Source organism: Cucumis sativus, chromosome 7 (assembly GCF_000004075.3).
Source record: "Cucumis sativus cultivar 9930 chromosome 7, Cucumber_9930_V3, whole genome shotgun sequence".
Classification (NCBI taxonomy): domain Eukaryota; kingdom Viridiplantae; phylum Streptophyta; class Magnoliopsida; order Cucurbitales; family Cucurbitaceae; genus Cucumis; species Cucumis sativus.
In genome coordinates this window covers 17,330,722-17,346,541 of record NC_026661.2, presented here as the reverse complement: position 1 = coordinate 17,346,541, position 15,820 = coordinate 17,330,722, and the positions used below count along the sequence as shown (strand labels likewise).

The window sequence follows — 15,820 nt, the reverse complement described above, 5'->3', positions numbered from 1 at the left end:
GTATGTGTAATAGAGTGACTTAGCTCAAGTCAATTGACTCTATATGTGAAAGGTTGAGCAAGATTGGCTCTATTAAGGTGAGTGTCCAGGCAAGATTCACTCCTAGAACCACATCATCAAACAAAGAGACCTAAGTTGGATTCACTCCTACATCCAAGTAAAAATAGAGACCTAAAGTTGGACAAGGCCACTAATAAAGTGTTTTCCACAGTTTAACTCTTTGAAACAGTTTCAAGGGAAGAGTTGTACGGGTTAAGAAGAATACCGCAAGATTTGTATAGGTCTAGGATTCGCACTAGGTGACCATGTGGGGGAGGTGAGAAGCTTTTCCAAATGATAGTAACTAGAAGTCTTACAATTTAGAGGTTTCTTACAAATGAGAAGCTTTTCCAAATGATAACAAGTCTTACAATTGATGGACAAAATTATAAAAGGAAGATAAAGTCTCCCAACCATCATGGAAGAATCACAATGAAGCTTCCCATGAGGAAAATGAAGTATAGAGGCTGAAAGCCCTAAAAGGATCAATGATCAAAGGACAAAAGTTTCGCACCAAAGAGCATCAAACCACGATCCTAGATAACATAGTCTTCTAGAGAGAACCCTAAGAGAACCTAAAAGGTTCAAGAAAAAATCTCTATTATTCAGGACATCAAACTAAGTAAAATTTCAAAAGATGTATCATGACCATCAGAGATTGTCCAACTAATACCAAGAAAAACGTGGTGGCTTTAATTGTCTTCCATCACTCAATTTTTTTTTTATAGTCCAACTTTCAACAAGAGAAAAACGGCAGAATATAAGGTCATACAAAAAATCAAGCTTGCTAAAAATATGGCATCACAATTTTGGGAATACTCATATCAATGTGGACAATAATCTGAACTATTACAAATGTTATTTTATAAAAAAAAAAACGTTTCCACTGTTTTTGGAATAATCATATTCATGTAGACAATAATCCTAACTATTACAATTTATTTGATCACATCACACTTTTAACAAATTAATCCCACAAGGCCACATGGCAATTTGACGATTCTAAAACAATCTTGTGCAACATAAGAATCTAAAAGCAGATAATTAGTCCGATCACTGCAAGACAGTCTCAAATGCCGATCCTAGTCTCAGGCTAAGTAGCTGGCACACTTTACAGTTTGCAGTAAATGACCGAGAAACTACTAACCAGTACCTTGTTAATCACCGTGGAGAAACCCCAGGACCATTCAGGAAGTGGAATAAATTGAACAACGCTCATAGATTGGATAGACTACATTAACAAAGCTGAATGGAGGAGTATCCACTTCTTGATCGACTATCTTGCTATCTTCTTATCGTGGAGCACAAAAGTGTTCCTCCAAAGTTCAAATACTGCATTTTGCCACCAAGGTACAGTTTACCACTTTTACATCAAGAAGAAACTTGGTAACAAAAGCCACACCGATATATGATCACCACATGCAGAAACTCATGGACAGTAATATGATAAAAAGCAACTTCTGATGAAATTAACTCTAATTAGAATCACAATCACAAAACGTAAAAGGGAAAGAGAAGTACATGTATTTAACTCCACCATAAAACGTAAGCAATCTCTTGTTTAGAAAACAAAATCAAAACATGGAAGCTGATGTAGGAAGTTATAACTAATAGTTAGTTATCAATTAGTTAGTTAAATCTTTGCTTAAGCTCTTGATTTCCAACCAACCTTTAGTTAGTTATTAGGTTGTTAAGTTGATTTAACTTTCTGTTGGTTTGTTATAACCAACTTCCCTCATGTATAAATAGGTCTCTAAGACCTTCTTTACAGAAATAATAAAAGATAAAAGAAATTTTCAACATTATTTAGTGCTAGTTTTACATTGGTATCAGAGCGACAATCCGGCGCATATTCTTTCTCAGATCAATTTTTTTCATGGATGCAGTAGCTTCCTCTTCATCAAAAGCTATGGAAATTAGACTGACCAGTGTAGAAAATCTGTAGGTCAAATTCAAGGAGAATTAGGAGAAATCCATTCAATGGTAGGAGAGATTTTACAGAACCTAACCATAACTTCTAAAACCCACAAAGAACCTGCCAAAATAGCTCCCATTAAAAGAAAACAAATCCAAGACAGGCAGATTCAGGCGATGACATGGCTACTAACATCAATTTTCCTCTAAATGAAGGCAGAACCCTCGCAAGAAACTTAGGAAAACACATGAATGTAGAAGATCCTTATCAAGAATTCCAAATGAAAAATAACACAATCCAAGAAACTTATATCAAGCAAGATTCCAACCTCAAGATCACCACCCGGGAGGGGTTTCAATGCCTGGAGTCCGACTCTTCAAGTGAGGGTGACAACTATTACCATCCTACCCAAGGTCGTAGGGGTTTAATCCAAGAAGACACAATCCTCGTCATGAAATCACTGAATATAAAATGAAGAGTCGGACTCCAGGCATTGAAATCACTGAATATAAACTTAGGAAAACACATGAATGTAGAAGATCCTTATCAAGAATTCCAAATGAAAAATAACACAATCCAAGAAACTTATATCAAGCAAGATTCCAACCTCAAGATCACCACCCGGGAGGGGTTTCAATGCCTGGAGTCCGACTCTTCAAGTGAGGGTGACAACTATTACCATCCTACCCAAGGTCGTAGGGGTTTAATCCAAGAAGACACAATCCTCGTCATGAAATCACTGAATATAAAATGAAGATTAACTTACCCAACTTTGATGACTGGATGGATAATGAAGAATTCCTGGATTGGGCTTCAAAGATAGATTTTTTTTTTTAATATGCCAATATTTCAGATGATAAGAAGGTCAAGTTAGTGGCCTTCAAATTTCAGAGAAGTGTTTCAGTTTGGTGGGACCAATTAGAGATCAATCGTCAATACTATGACAAGACTCCCATACGATTTTAGCCAAAACTTCTGAAATTAATGAAGAAACGGTTCCTTCCGATCAATTATCAACAACGGTTCTATAATCAATACCAACTTTGTAAACAAGGGGATCGTTCCATCTTCGATTATACAGAAGAATTCCATCATTTAGGGGCCCAAAACAACCTACCAAAATCCGAACAACAACTAGTTTCAAGATTTGTGCTAGGCCTTACGAGATGAGATTAAAGAAGTGGTCAAGTTACACCCTGTAGCCTACCTTTTTGATGGAATCTCCTAAGCAACTACAATAGAAGAAGCTGCTGCCACAAAAAAATGTCAAAACCTATCAAAGAAGACAGCCTTGGAATCGCCAAACACAACCTTTTCGAAAGAATCTTAGAGATACCCCCTTGCATGCCCATCAAACTACCCCTAACCTTCATCAATCAAAGACAGTCCATGGTACCAAAAAATCTATCATTCTTAAAACCCATGATACAGCCCCAATCAAGAGAACTACTAACCGGTATCAAAGGACTACAATTGGCAAATGCTACCATTGTGGACAGCAAGGACACCTTTCCAACGAATGCCCTTAAAGCAAAACCACTGCTCTTCAAGAAACCAACATTGAGGACGAATCTGAAGACAACACTTATCAAGATGAACCTGAATTTTTGGAACCAGATGGTGGTGACCAGCTTTCTTGTGTGCTTCAACGTGTCCTTATCACTCCAAAAACTGAAAATCATTCTCAAAAACATTCCCTTTTCCACACTCGGTGCACAATCAATGGGAAAGTTTGTCATGTGGCAGCACAGAAAATATTGTTTCCAAGAAATTGGTAAATGCCCTCAAACTCATAGCCGACCCACACCCCAACCCTTATAAAGTCAATTGGATAACAAAGAAAGGAGAGACTACTGTTAAACAAATTTGCACTCTCTCTCCATTGGTAACCTCTATCAGGTTCAGCTTGTTTGTGATATGCTAGAAATGGATGTTTATCACTTACTTCTCAGCCGCCCTTGGCAATATGACAACAATGTTATGCATAATGGCCACAACAATACTTATGAATTTGCTTGGATGGGCAAAAAAGTTCTTCTTCCCCTCGGTTCTTCCATTACTCCGCAAAAGTTACACTGTAACCTTTGTTACCAAAGAAAAATTTTCCCCCTCACATCTCAATCAAGATCTACACCCTCAAGTTCCCTTTTAGATGAACCTACTGCCTTACCTCCACTTCGAAACATCCAACATCAAATTGACCTTATCCCAGGTAGTACTTTACCAAACCTACCCCACTATGGAATGAGCCCCAATGAACGCAAAGCTCTCCACAATGAAATCCAAAACCTTTTAGACAAATGTAACGACCCTACTCTTTATACTGAGCTAAAGTTATTACCAGTAAAACAAATAAAACTTTTCTGTTTAAAATAAAAGAAAATACTAAGTTTTAAAAAAAACACTTCAATTATTTGTTCATAAAATATAAGTAACGTATGAAAAGAAAATAATAAATAAAATATTAGATAAAATACTAGTTCGGGCCCTATTCAAAATAAAAGAAAATATTTAAAAGTACTCATGAGTTACGAAAATAAAATGGATGAGTTGCGAAAATAAAATGCTGAAACTTATGTACTGAAACAAAAAAAATGCGGAAGAAAACTTAAATTGTTCCCTATGGCGAACTAAGTCACTTCTTGTCATTCGCCAGCTTGATTTTACCTCTACCTTTGCCTGAAAAATTAAACATAGAAAATAATGAGTATAAATTTATACTCAGCAAGGGACCCACTAGGTATCTGCTAACTTCTCGTTAGAGTCCTATAAGAAAGTACCACATAACTGGTGTAATCCCGAATGCACGCTATCCAGTGATCCCATAGGGACATATCTGGGCTCTCGGTGAACCTGAAGGAATCACCCTAAAGGAGAGTCGGGGGATCCGAATTCCAAATCATGGTCAGAATCCTGGTCTTGGGGCGTTACAGATGGTATCAAAGCGAGCCTAGTAAGATGTGGTTCGGGGACGAACCAAGCGGAAGTTGGTGGGCATGTAATCCCCAAGATTAGGAGGGAGATATGAATGAACCGGTATCACATCTGAATGAGAGAGATCCTGAGGATGTTAAGAAAGACTTAAAAGAATTAAAAAGTTAATACAACAAGGTGCACCTTCCTTTTCGGTGGCTCAATCATAGGAACTCCAAAGTTAAGCGTACTTAGCTTCGAGCAATTCTATGTTGGGTGACCTTTTAGGGATTTTCCTAGGATGCATGTAAGTGAGGACAAAACATGCTGAAAGGACTTCGTGTTGGTTTGTGGGGATGACTTTCATACTAATAAGCCTTTAAGACAGTAAGAATGATGTTGCAGGTTGCAGGGGAATATCAGAGATCCTGGTCCGAATCCTGGGCAATTTTAGCTTTACTTGCACCCGAAAAAGATGGTTCTTGGAAACTTTGTGTGGACAGTCGACCCATTAATAAAATTACCATTAAATACCACTTCCCAATTCCTAGACTATCGGACCTTCTAGACCAATTAGGGAGAGCCTCAATATTTTCCAAAATAGATCTTAGAGGTGGCTATCACCAAATTTGAATCCGGTCCGAGGACGAATGGAAAACAACCTTCGAAACGAATAGGGCTTTTCGAATGGTTAGTCATGCCATTTGGTTTATCCAACGCCCCTAGTACCTTCATGCGCCTCATGAATAAAATATTATTACCTTTTCTTAATAAATTTGTTGTTTACTACAACGATATTCTTGTCTATAGTCAAAACCATGAATCTCATGTTGAACATTTGATTACTATATTTACCACTTTACAGGAAAACACGTTGTATATCAACATAAAGAAAATGCTCCTTTTTCCAACACCAATTATACTTCCTAGGTTTCATTATAAGCTCTAAAGGCATTAGTTTAGATCATCACAAAATAAAAGCCATAGTTGACTGGCCACAACCTAAATCTCTAAAGGAAATCCAAAGTTTCTTAGGTTTAGCTTCCTTTTATAGACAATTTATTAATGATTTTAGCACCATTGCTGCCCCTCTAACATCTTGTCTAAAATCTAAACAACCTTTTCTTGGGGAGATGCTCAAACCACAAGTTTTAACCAATCAAAAAACAGTTTTAAGTTCTACCCCTATTTTAGGATTTCTAGATTTCCAACAACCCTTCAAAGCCACTGTAGATGTCTCAGGAATTGGTATTGGGGCTGTCTTCAGCCAAGATAAACATCCTATTGAATACTTCAGTGAAAAACTAAGTCCATCTAGGCAGAAATTGTACAGTTACGAACAAGGATTGTATTCCCTAGTTCGTGCTTTAAAACAATGGGAACACTATCTCCTTAGCGAAGAATTTATACTTACTAATCACTTTTCTCTAATGTTTCTCCAATCTCAAAAGTTCATTAGTCGTATGCATGCTCAATGGCTTCAATTCCTACAACGTTTTGATTTCGTCATCAAACACACCCCAGGTATTGTAATAAAGTGGCAGATGCTCTAAGCCGAAAAGGTACTCTTCTAACACTACTTAAAGGTGAAATAATTGCTTCTTCTCATATTAAAGATTTATATCCAACTGATATTGAATTCAAAGATATTTGGTCTAAATGTACCAACCATCTCCCGGCTAATGATTTTCATATTTTTTATGGTTACCTTTTCAAAAATAACTCCTTATGCATCCACACACTTCCCTTCAATAATCCCTCCTGAAGGAAGCTCATGGTAGTGGTTTGTCTGGCCACTTTTGAAGAGACAAAACTTTCACCCTACTCACTCAAAAATTCCTTTGGCCACAGCTAAAGAAAGATATTGCTAATTTTGTTAAAAGATGTTTCATATGCCAAAACTCTAAAGGATCTAGTTCAAACCAAGGCCTTTATTGTCCACTCCCTATCTCCACTAATATCTGGGATAGGATGACCTTTCTCTGGACTTGTTCTTGGCTTACCTAGAACCCAATGTGGTTATGATTCTATTTCGATAGTTGTTGACCGATTTAGCAAAATGGCGCCCTTTTTAGCTTGTAAAAAGACCAATGATGCTTTGAATGCTGCTAATCTTTTCTCTAGGGAAATTGTTCAATTACATGGCATACCTAAGAGTATTGTCTCGGATCGGGATGTCAAATTTATGAGTTATTTTTGGCACTCCCTATGGAAACAATTCAGCACAACCCTACTATTTAACTCTACTAGCCATCCCCAAACGGACGGCCAAACAGAAGAGACCAACCGAACACTTGGCAACCTCCTTTGCTGCCTATGTGGTAACAAACCCCACCAATGGGATCTCAACCTCGCTCAAGCAGAATTTACCTTCAATAACATGACCAACTGATCCACAGGCAAATCCCCTTTTGAAATTGTCTACACTCAAGTACCCCACCTTACTCTTGACCTTGCACACTTGCTTGTTCCCGTTGATCTTAGTGCTGAAGCAACTCTCATGGCCAACCGAATCAAAAGAATTCATGAAGAAGTTTGCTAACACTTAGAAGCTTCCAATGCTTCCTACAAACTTAAAGCGTATGTACACAGTAGGCCAACCACTTCCGAAATTATTTTAAAAATCTTTTTTTTTTTTTTGGGGGGGGGGGGGGGGGGGGGGGGGGGGCGCTTGGTTTGGGCGGTTTAAAAAATAAAAACAAGGCCCTCCTTGCTAAATGGGGTTGGAGGTTTTTGAAAGAAGACTCTGCATTGTGGCGTCAAGTAATTAAAAGTATACATGGCTGTAAAAAATTTGATTGGCAAACTCTAAACAAATCATGAATGGGAAAAGGTGGTTGAGTTGGCAACTTTCAAAACAGGGAACGGAAGGAGAGTAGCTTTCTGGACAGATTCATGGATAGGTGATCTCCCTCTTAAATTTCAGTTTCCAAATATTTTCAGATTAGCTCAGCAGCCCAATGATTCAGTTGCTGCCCACTGGGAAATAAGATTGCTAAAAGATGAAGAAATTCAAGATTTCCAATATCTTTTAACACTCATATCTCATAAAGATCTAACGGATTTGGATGATAGGAGAGTTTGGTCATTAGAATCCTCAGGCCATTTTTCAGTTAAGTCCCTTTCAAAGCACCTTTCTCCCTCTTCACCTTTGGAAAAGGATTACTTTAAAACACTTTGGAGTCCAAGGAGAATAAATTTCTTGGTTTGGATTATGGCAGTGGGTTCTCTAAACTGTTCCGAGACTATGCAAAGGAAGCTTCCCAATACGTGTTTGCTGCCTACAGTGTGCCCCCTTTGCTTGGAAAACAGTGAGCTATTAATTCACTTATTCATTTTTTTGTCCCTTCTCATCTAATTGTTGGTTTAGCATATTTTCTATGCTCAAATCAGTTTGGGTCTTTGATGGTTCGTTTAGCGCCAATGTGCGCCAATTACTGAAGGGGCCTTATTTATAAAAAAAAAACCTTTTCTAATTTGGGTTAATTTGATAAAAGCGCTTCTAGCTGAGATTTGCTTTGAATGTAACCAATGCATCTTCCATGATAAAAAAAGGGATTGGGTTGACATCGTAGAGATTTCTAAAAGAAACACAGCAGCTTGGTGTTCTTCAAAATGGAGAATTCAAAGATTACTCCATTCAAGACATCTGCCTCAATTAGACCGCCTTCATCTGATGAGATTCAATGTATTTTCCCCCGATTGCCAGGTCAAAATTAGTGCTTTTGTAGTTTGGATGGGTTTTATATGTATTTTTGCCGTTATGTTTTTACTTTTCAGTCTTGCTTTTGTCTACCGTAGGTAGCTTTTGTTGTTATTTTGGTTGTTACTTTGGTCTTTTCATGACCTTAGTATTGTTCTTATACTTTGGTCTTTTTTTTTGTATTTTGGATATGATGAGGGTACTATGGGGGTGTCGACCTAGTTGAGATGTCCGGGTGCACCTACTGATCCTATTTCTCTCTCTCTCCCCCATTTTTTGGCTTCTCAATTATTCTCATTGTATAGCTCTCTTGTACATTGAGTTTATTAATAATAAAGAAGCTTGTCTCCTTTTCAAAAAAAATGATCCATCTAAAGAAGCAACGCCTGCCTTCTAGACGAGATTCAAAACTAACTTGGCCCTTTTCCTATTTTAGCCAAGTTGGGACAGAATGCCAACCAGATAGATCTCCCTCCAACCATGAAGATTAGTTCCACCTTCAACGTTGCTAACATCTATCCCTACCACACCCAGATCAGTTTCAACTTTCCTAATCAAACTCAAGGTCAAGTTTGTTTATGTTGATTAGGTGGAGTTGATGTAGTAAGTTATAACTAACTGTTAGCTATAAATTAGTTAGTTTAATCTTTGCTTAAGTTCTTGATTTTCAACCAACCGTTAGTTGGTTATTAGGTTGTTAAGTTAGTTTTACTTTACAGAAATAATAAAAGATAAAGAAATTTTCAGTATTCTTGAGTGCTAGTGTTACATCAGAAGCCTAGTTAGTTCTACCAACCTCAAATTGAACTTGAATTAAAATTTTGACTTCATAATAGAACTGATCAATTTTTTCCTTAGACACTCTAAGCTCATTCACCACAATTAGCAGGTTCAGGTTGGTCACAGAGATTAATCAATGATGGACAAAATGGGAAGAACTAGAAACACAAACCTTCATCAATACAAGAAAGCGATTGCTTTTTAAACAATCTTTTTTCTTCCGAAAGTACCATTCATTGAGAAAGTTCCTTGCAGTGCCTGCTTGGTCTCCAGAAGCAACAAAATCAGAATTCCTGCCAAGTTCAATCTTGCCCTACCACCTCCATATCTGATGTCTTCAGAACTTTTTCATTAATGGATTGAGCTTCTTGGAGATGGGAAAATCATGATAGCTGATGGGTAAATCAAGATAGCTGAGAATATCAATCCAATAATGTTGTAGAGTTGAATGTCATCAAAAAGAGATTGTTGACTACATCCTTATTGGACTCAAAAGCTCGAGGGTCCAGATGATGTGAGGGCATTTGAAAGAAGACCTGGATATTTTAAGAAAATCAATCCAAACCAACCCACTTCTTAAAAGCCAAGGTTGTTTCTCTCTTCCTTAGTTGGGCTTCTGTTTGGAACTTGGGAGCCTTGCCCTTGTAAAGTGTTCTATGGTACTTCAAGAACAAGGTCCTATATTTGTACTTGTCAATGAACATTTTATCTTTCTCCATCACCTCCACAACTTCATTTGCTCGAGCAAAAAACCCACCCCTCACAAATGTATACAGCACAGAATCAAGAAGTTCTTGATCAAACTTCAAGAATGAAGCTGATGCAATACTTTTCATTTCCCCCCACAGTTCTGTTACTTCCACATATTTCCCACCGATGGCAGCATATCCAGTTACCATAGAGTGGAAGGTCTGAGCATTCGGACAATGTCCAAGGCTTCTCATTTTCTTCAGGGCCTTCTCAGCATCTTGCATCAGTCTCTTCTTACAGAAGAAATGTATAACGTTGTTCCAATCATGAAGTCCATAATCCACTCTTTGCCCATCTTTTATCTCTTGTAAGAGTTTTGCCATCAATCCAGCTTCATCATTCTCTGCACTCTTCTCAACCAATCTTCTAAATTCTTGATGTCCAGATCTCGGTATCTTAGCTTCTTTCATCTCTTGAAAAAATTTGAGTGCCCCCTTGTTGTCATTCTGGAGCACTCTAGAATTGATCAATGCATCATAACAGCTTGAATCAAGCTGTATTCCTGCCTTCCGAGCATCTCGCAAGAGAGATGCAACCTCTCTAGTTCGATTGGCTTTACAATACGCTTTTAACAGAGAACCATATACTGAAGAACCAGTCCTAACACCAGCCAGGTGCATCTCATCAAGAAGGTCGTGCGCTTGATCTAACCACCCAAGTGAAATGCATGCATTAATGACATGAACCAGCACTGAATCATCGTTAGATACTGGTGACTCTTCCCTTTCTGCCTTGATAAGAAACTGAGCTAAATCTTTGGTCTTGCCAGCTTCCAGAAAAGCCCTAACTAGTTTTACAAGAATAGCTTCAGTTGGCTGGAGAATACCACGTTCAGTTGTAACCAATTCAACTTGCAATTGCAGTTTCGTAAGCAAGGTTCGAAGAATTTCCTTGGCTTCAATATCAAGTTTCAGAAAATTTTTATCCAGAACAAAATCGTCAAAGAAAATGGACTTACCATTTGATATCTTATCTTTCAATCCATCATTTTGGCAAATAAAGTTTTTCTCAGAATCTTTTCCAGATGATGGTTTTATGTGATTTTCTGCAGTATTACATGCCAAGGTAGCTGTAGCCACTGAATTTTTTGCTATTTTTGCTTTCCTCAGCATGCCCAAGACCATATTAGATGCAGATTCAAGATCTCCAAATTTCAGGTGACATGTTAGTAAGCAACTATAAAACTGCCGAAATTGAACATCACTTAGGTTATGGGCTTCATCTATGTGTCTCTGTAACTTCTTTAATTCTTCTCTCCGCCCATTTCTTTCGTATATATGAACCATTACCATCAATAAGTTGGTATCTACTTTGACACCAATTCGAGGCATCATATCAAGGAGTTCTTCTGCCTTTCTAGTTGTCCCAAACAAGACACAACCCGACAAAGCAATGTTAAAAGCAGTAGAATTAGGCTTCATAGCAATCAAAGGGGCATTACATTTTTTACGTGGATCCACCCTGCCATCTTGAAACAAGTAGCCTATTTCAAGAATCAATTCAGCAGCAAGAAAAGCCCCAGGACCAGTTTGTGACATGTGAGCCAAAATTGCAGACCAAGCAGCTACAGGGAGTAAGTGTTCCATTTTTATCAAATTTCTTAGAATCGTTGATGCGGGAATTGGTAGTCCCAATTTTGCAAGACTATAAGACAAATAGATTAGAGGGTCCTTCTCTAGCAAGTTCTGCTTCCCTTCTGCAAATGCCTGTTCCACCAAATCATAGGCCTTCTCAAGCCACTGAATTTCCAGAGTTTCCGCAAAACATGTTAGCAGTTTATTAACAACAGATTTTCTAGGAAATCCTTCCATCTGCATATGCTGTTGGTACAACTTCCACGTATCATTCAATCTTTGCTCTTCAATGGCAGTTTGTATATCCATACTTAGTTTTGCAGGATCCCGAGCCTGAACCAAAATCCTTTCAGACAGTGTAGATAATAACTTGATGTCAATGATGCATTTATTTTTGAGTCCCAGCACAATGGGTTCTACATTTGAGCTTGATGTTGAGGAAACAAATGCTCTGAAAGACTGACAGTTGGAATTAAGCGTGCATTTACAGACCCCAAAGATGCTGTGATTAGCACCATGAACTAAGCAATACAAAGCAGAAGGTGAATACACAGCAGGCCTGAAACTTGACTTCATGATCAAATGTAGCATCTTACAGTTACAACCACGGAGAAAACGCATGATCCAAAGTTCAAATGCACCAAAAAGTCTTTATACTTTGTAACGGATATGTTCACAGAAACTGGCAACAAATCTTCCCAACTGCGCATGCAAGAGCTAAGTTATTCAGTGATCGACCCTTGACAGTGACAGTACAGTAGAAGAAGAGACCGTTTTATTACAATTTGCAAATGAGAATGCTATGTTGCTAATACAAATTACGTACTTTTAATTCTTATTTTATTAAAAATTATGGTATTGTCAAAATACGCTTTCTACCCACTTTCCTTCAATGTCAAATCCCTGTTTAATTTGTTTAAACTCTTAAAGTTTGTAGGGTTCATTTTTTCACTAACCATCAATCAAGTAGACAATACAGCAAACGGTCTCCAAAAACCAAACAGATGAAAACCCAGAAGAGAGAAGGCAAAGAAAATAAAATAAAGGAGCAATTGCAAAAGCACCTTTTGGTAAGTCCACAGAGAATCAACCTTTGTAGAGAAAGAAGAAGAAGAAGCATTTAACCAAACACCATTATGTTGTGGAGCTCAAGAGTGACGGAAGGTTCAAAGAGAAGCGGTCACCATGGAAGAAAATTGAGGGTGGGCCGAAACCATAATTACAGAAGAAAAAATTGGGCCTTTGACGTGCTGCCGATTCAACCTTTCTGGTGAAGCCTCGAAGAAGAAGAAGACAAACAACCCTTGTGTCATTTTGGGGGAATTTTTGTTTTACAAGAAATTACTCTCTCTCTCTCTCTCCTTTTCTCCCTCCAAATTTGAGGTCATTCCATTTTTACTCCAAATATATGATTTTGGCGAAATAGTAGATTTGATGCAATATACCACCATTTTAGATATTATCAATAATAATAAACATACATACGCTCCAATTAGTTCGTCGATTTCTATCCTTTGATAGAATCTAAAATTTTATTATAGTTCATAAATATTTTAATTTATTTTACTATTTTTAAAAATGTCAAGTCTATACCTTTTATACACACGCATCACTCTAATACGAGCTTAATTTGGTTACTCAAGTCACTATGTTTTTTCTTTTGCTAAATCAATTTGTTTTTAGGAATGACTAAGAGTTAGTCGAAAAATTGAACAATCGAAACTGATTGAACCAAAGGTCGGAGGGTGCTTTTCACAAAATATTGGTTTGTACAAAGTCAATTAAAAATTGATCGACGTTTGAAGGAACCGACCAAATCTAACTGAGATATTAATATTACGTATTTTTCTTAAATATATAATAATCTAAGACAATAATAAAACATTTGCAAAAATAGTGAATGTTGATTGATAAAATGTTTTTAAATGTCAAGTTTGTCATTTAGTAACTATCATCGATAGAAGCTATCACTGATAGTTGATATCAATTATAGCAGCTATCAATCATAATTTTCAATTTAAGAAAACAGGAAAGAAACACTTGTAATAGTGACAAATAAAACTGATAGCATCAGTGATAGCTATTATTGGCGATAACTTTTAATTTGAGAAATTGGGGTAGAAGTGCCTAAAATGGTGGTTGCGCATGAATTTTTTAATCTTTTACCAATTTTTGGGACATATATTCGATTGTTTTTGTACTTGTTCTATATATTTTATTACTTTTGTTTTCGATGTCATTTATGCAAGTGGTCATTTTTCTTAATAAATCAATAAAGTAGGGGGACAAATCTTTGACCTTTAGAGAGGATGGCTATGTCAAACTAAGTTTATATTAGCCTACATTAAATCTACGGAAGTGACAAAGACTTATCTTTTATGAGTTGAAACAACCTAGCCATTTGATGGTCTATGATTGTTTCAAACAACAAAGTCCTTTGTTAGATGACATTTAACTCTTTTTTGTTCTTTTAAAGAGATTGAACTGAATATACGAAAGAAATCAGATAACTTTGAAATTCATAATTGTATGTTAGTTTCTCTCGACAACATTGAAGCTTTTCGTTAATTGCTTTAAACTTCCTTTTCCACGAAATTATAATACCATATTGCTCACTTTTATGGTATAATGCATATGCTCAACCTATGTTTCTAGTGTCTAGTTTGAAAACCACCCTTCATAAATCATTATTATTATATCTACTAATTTCATAGCCCTTTAGTTAACTTATTTTTTTTATTATTTGTATATTTACTAAAGAAAATATTGTCTTATCTAATTTGTGTTTTATACATTTATTACAATATTAACTTCTATTTTTCTTTCATTTATATGTATGCACACATCTTCCATACATTTGAAAAAGAAAAGACTATATATTTATATAAAGTAGTATTTATAAATCTAATTTTAAAAAACTCATTAGTAAATGAAATTAATAAATCATTTATCATCCATAGAAATAACAACATTTACGTTGCTCATGTCAAGACAAATAAATAAATTTTGATATACACTCATATATAATACATGTGTGTTGAGAAGATAAGCATGTCAATATTCTTCGCTCTTTATCATGGAATTACAATGACTAGCATTATAACCGTTCACTTAGACAGTTTAATGTATTGATAAACCATTTTGTGGTTTGAGGCTTCTCATTATAGAAATTAAATAAATTATATATCATATTGATAAAACTTGAGTATTCAATGACATTGATAGACAGTTACCGTTTGTAACCACTACCATCGTTGTAGTTGTAGGATTTGGATATTGTATAAGAAAAAGAAAGAAAACAATGACTATAAATGGCTATATGGCAATTATATTTGCTCCAAATAAAATTGAAACAAACACACTGTGAATATTATATAAGAAAAGTTGTTGCACTTTGGTGGAACTAAACGTTGTAGTAGAAAAACCTACAAAACAGAAGTATGTTAACAAAATGGCCAAATCACATATTTCGCTTTCTTTGAGACGTTTTGCAGTTCTGTTCGAATGTACAAAAAAATGTGAAGTACCATAGATAAAACAACCTCTAGTTTGTCGATAGGTATTGCATTAGAACCAATCGATATATCAACACTTGCTAGATACTTAGTTCCTCGAAAAACAACATTACAACAAAACAAAAAGGAAAGGAGATAACACAAGGTAAAAATAGGTAAAAAATGAAATTAAAGAAATTTGTTTTTCGTTACGATATATTGAAATGAAAAGAAAGTATATACTATATATAGTGGAACAAAACATAACACATTGAAATGAGAACGATTCTAATCGTCATAACGGTCGAAACGGTCCAATAATGGTTGAAACTTATTTATAACGGTAAAAAAAAAACTAATCAATCAAATTAAGGAATTTGAAAGATTGGATATAATCAAAACTACCAAAAACCTTAAGTGTTAAAAGAAACGAGGAATCGAAAGTTAAACAAAAAATGAGAATTTGAAATGTAATAACGACGAAAAGAAAATTGAATTAAGAAGTACGAAGATAAAATAAAATTGATATTACAATAAGCCCCGAACTTTTCAAGTTGAGTTAAAAACTAAAATGAATTTGATTTCCTCAAACAATGAACTTCAAAACAATGAACCCAAATAGCATCTAATATATAACTCTCTCTGTGTTTCA

The 15,820-nt window shown here is 36.1% G+C and overlaps 1 protein-coding gene across 3 annotated transcripts; it reads right to left on the bottom strand.

The window, feature by feature from the left end:
* Window positions 1-835: 835 nt before the first annotated feature.
* On the bottom strand, window positions 836-13,053 carry LOC101207269 (pentatricopeptide repeat-containing protein At1g03100, mitochondrial). Of its 3 annotated transcripts, none has more exons than XM_031889035.1 (3): window positions 12,631-13,053; window positions 9,523-12,376; window positions 836-1,371 (listed from the first exon to the last, which is right to left on the bottom strand). In XM_031889035.1, the coding sequence occupies exon 2, from the start codon at window positions 12,293-12,295 to the stop codon at window positions 9,905-9,907; it is 2,391 nt and encodes a 796-aa protein (XP_031744895.1). In that variant the 5' UTR covers window positions 12,296-12,376; window positions 12,631-13,053; the 3' UTR covers window positions 836-1,371; window positions 9,523-9,904. The 3 variants fall into 3 exon arrangements, with proteins under 3 accessions (XP_031744895.1, XP_004146992.1, XP_031744896.1); XM_004146944.3 differs by having other exon boundaries at window positions 12,739-13,053; XM_031889036.1 differs by lacking the exon at window positions 836-1,371 and adding an exon at window positions 1,372-1,499 and having other exon boundaries at window positions 12,739-13,053.
* Between the last annotated feature and the right edge of the window lie 2,767 nt (window positions 13,054-15,820).

Bases quoted from the DNA above. Each gene is read 5' to 3' on its own strand.
- LOC101207269 (XM_031889035.1), bottom strand. From the start codon at position 12,295: ATGCGTTTTCTCCGTGGTTGTAACTGTAAGATGCTACATTTGATCATG.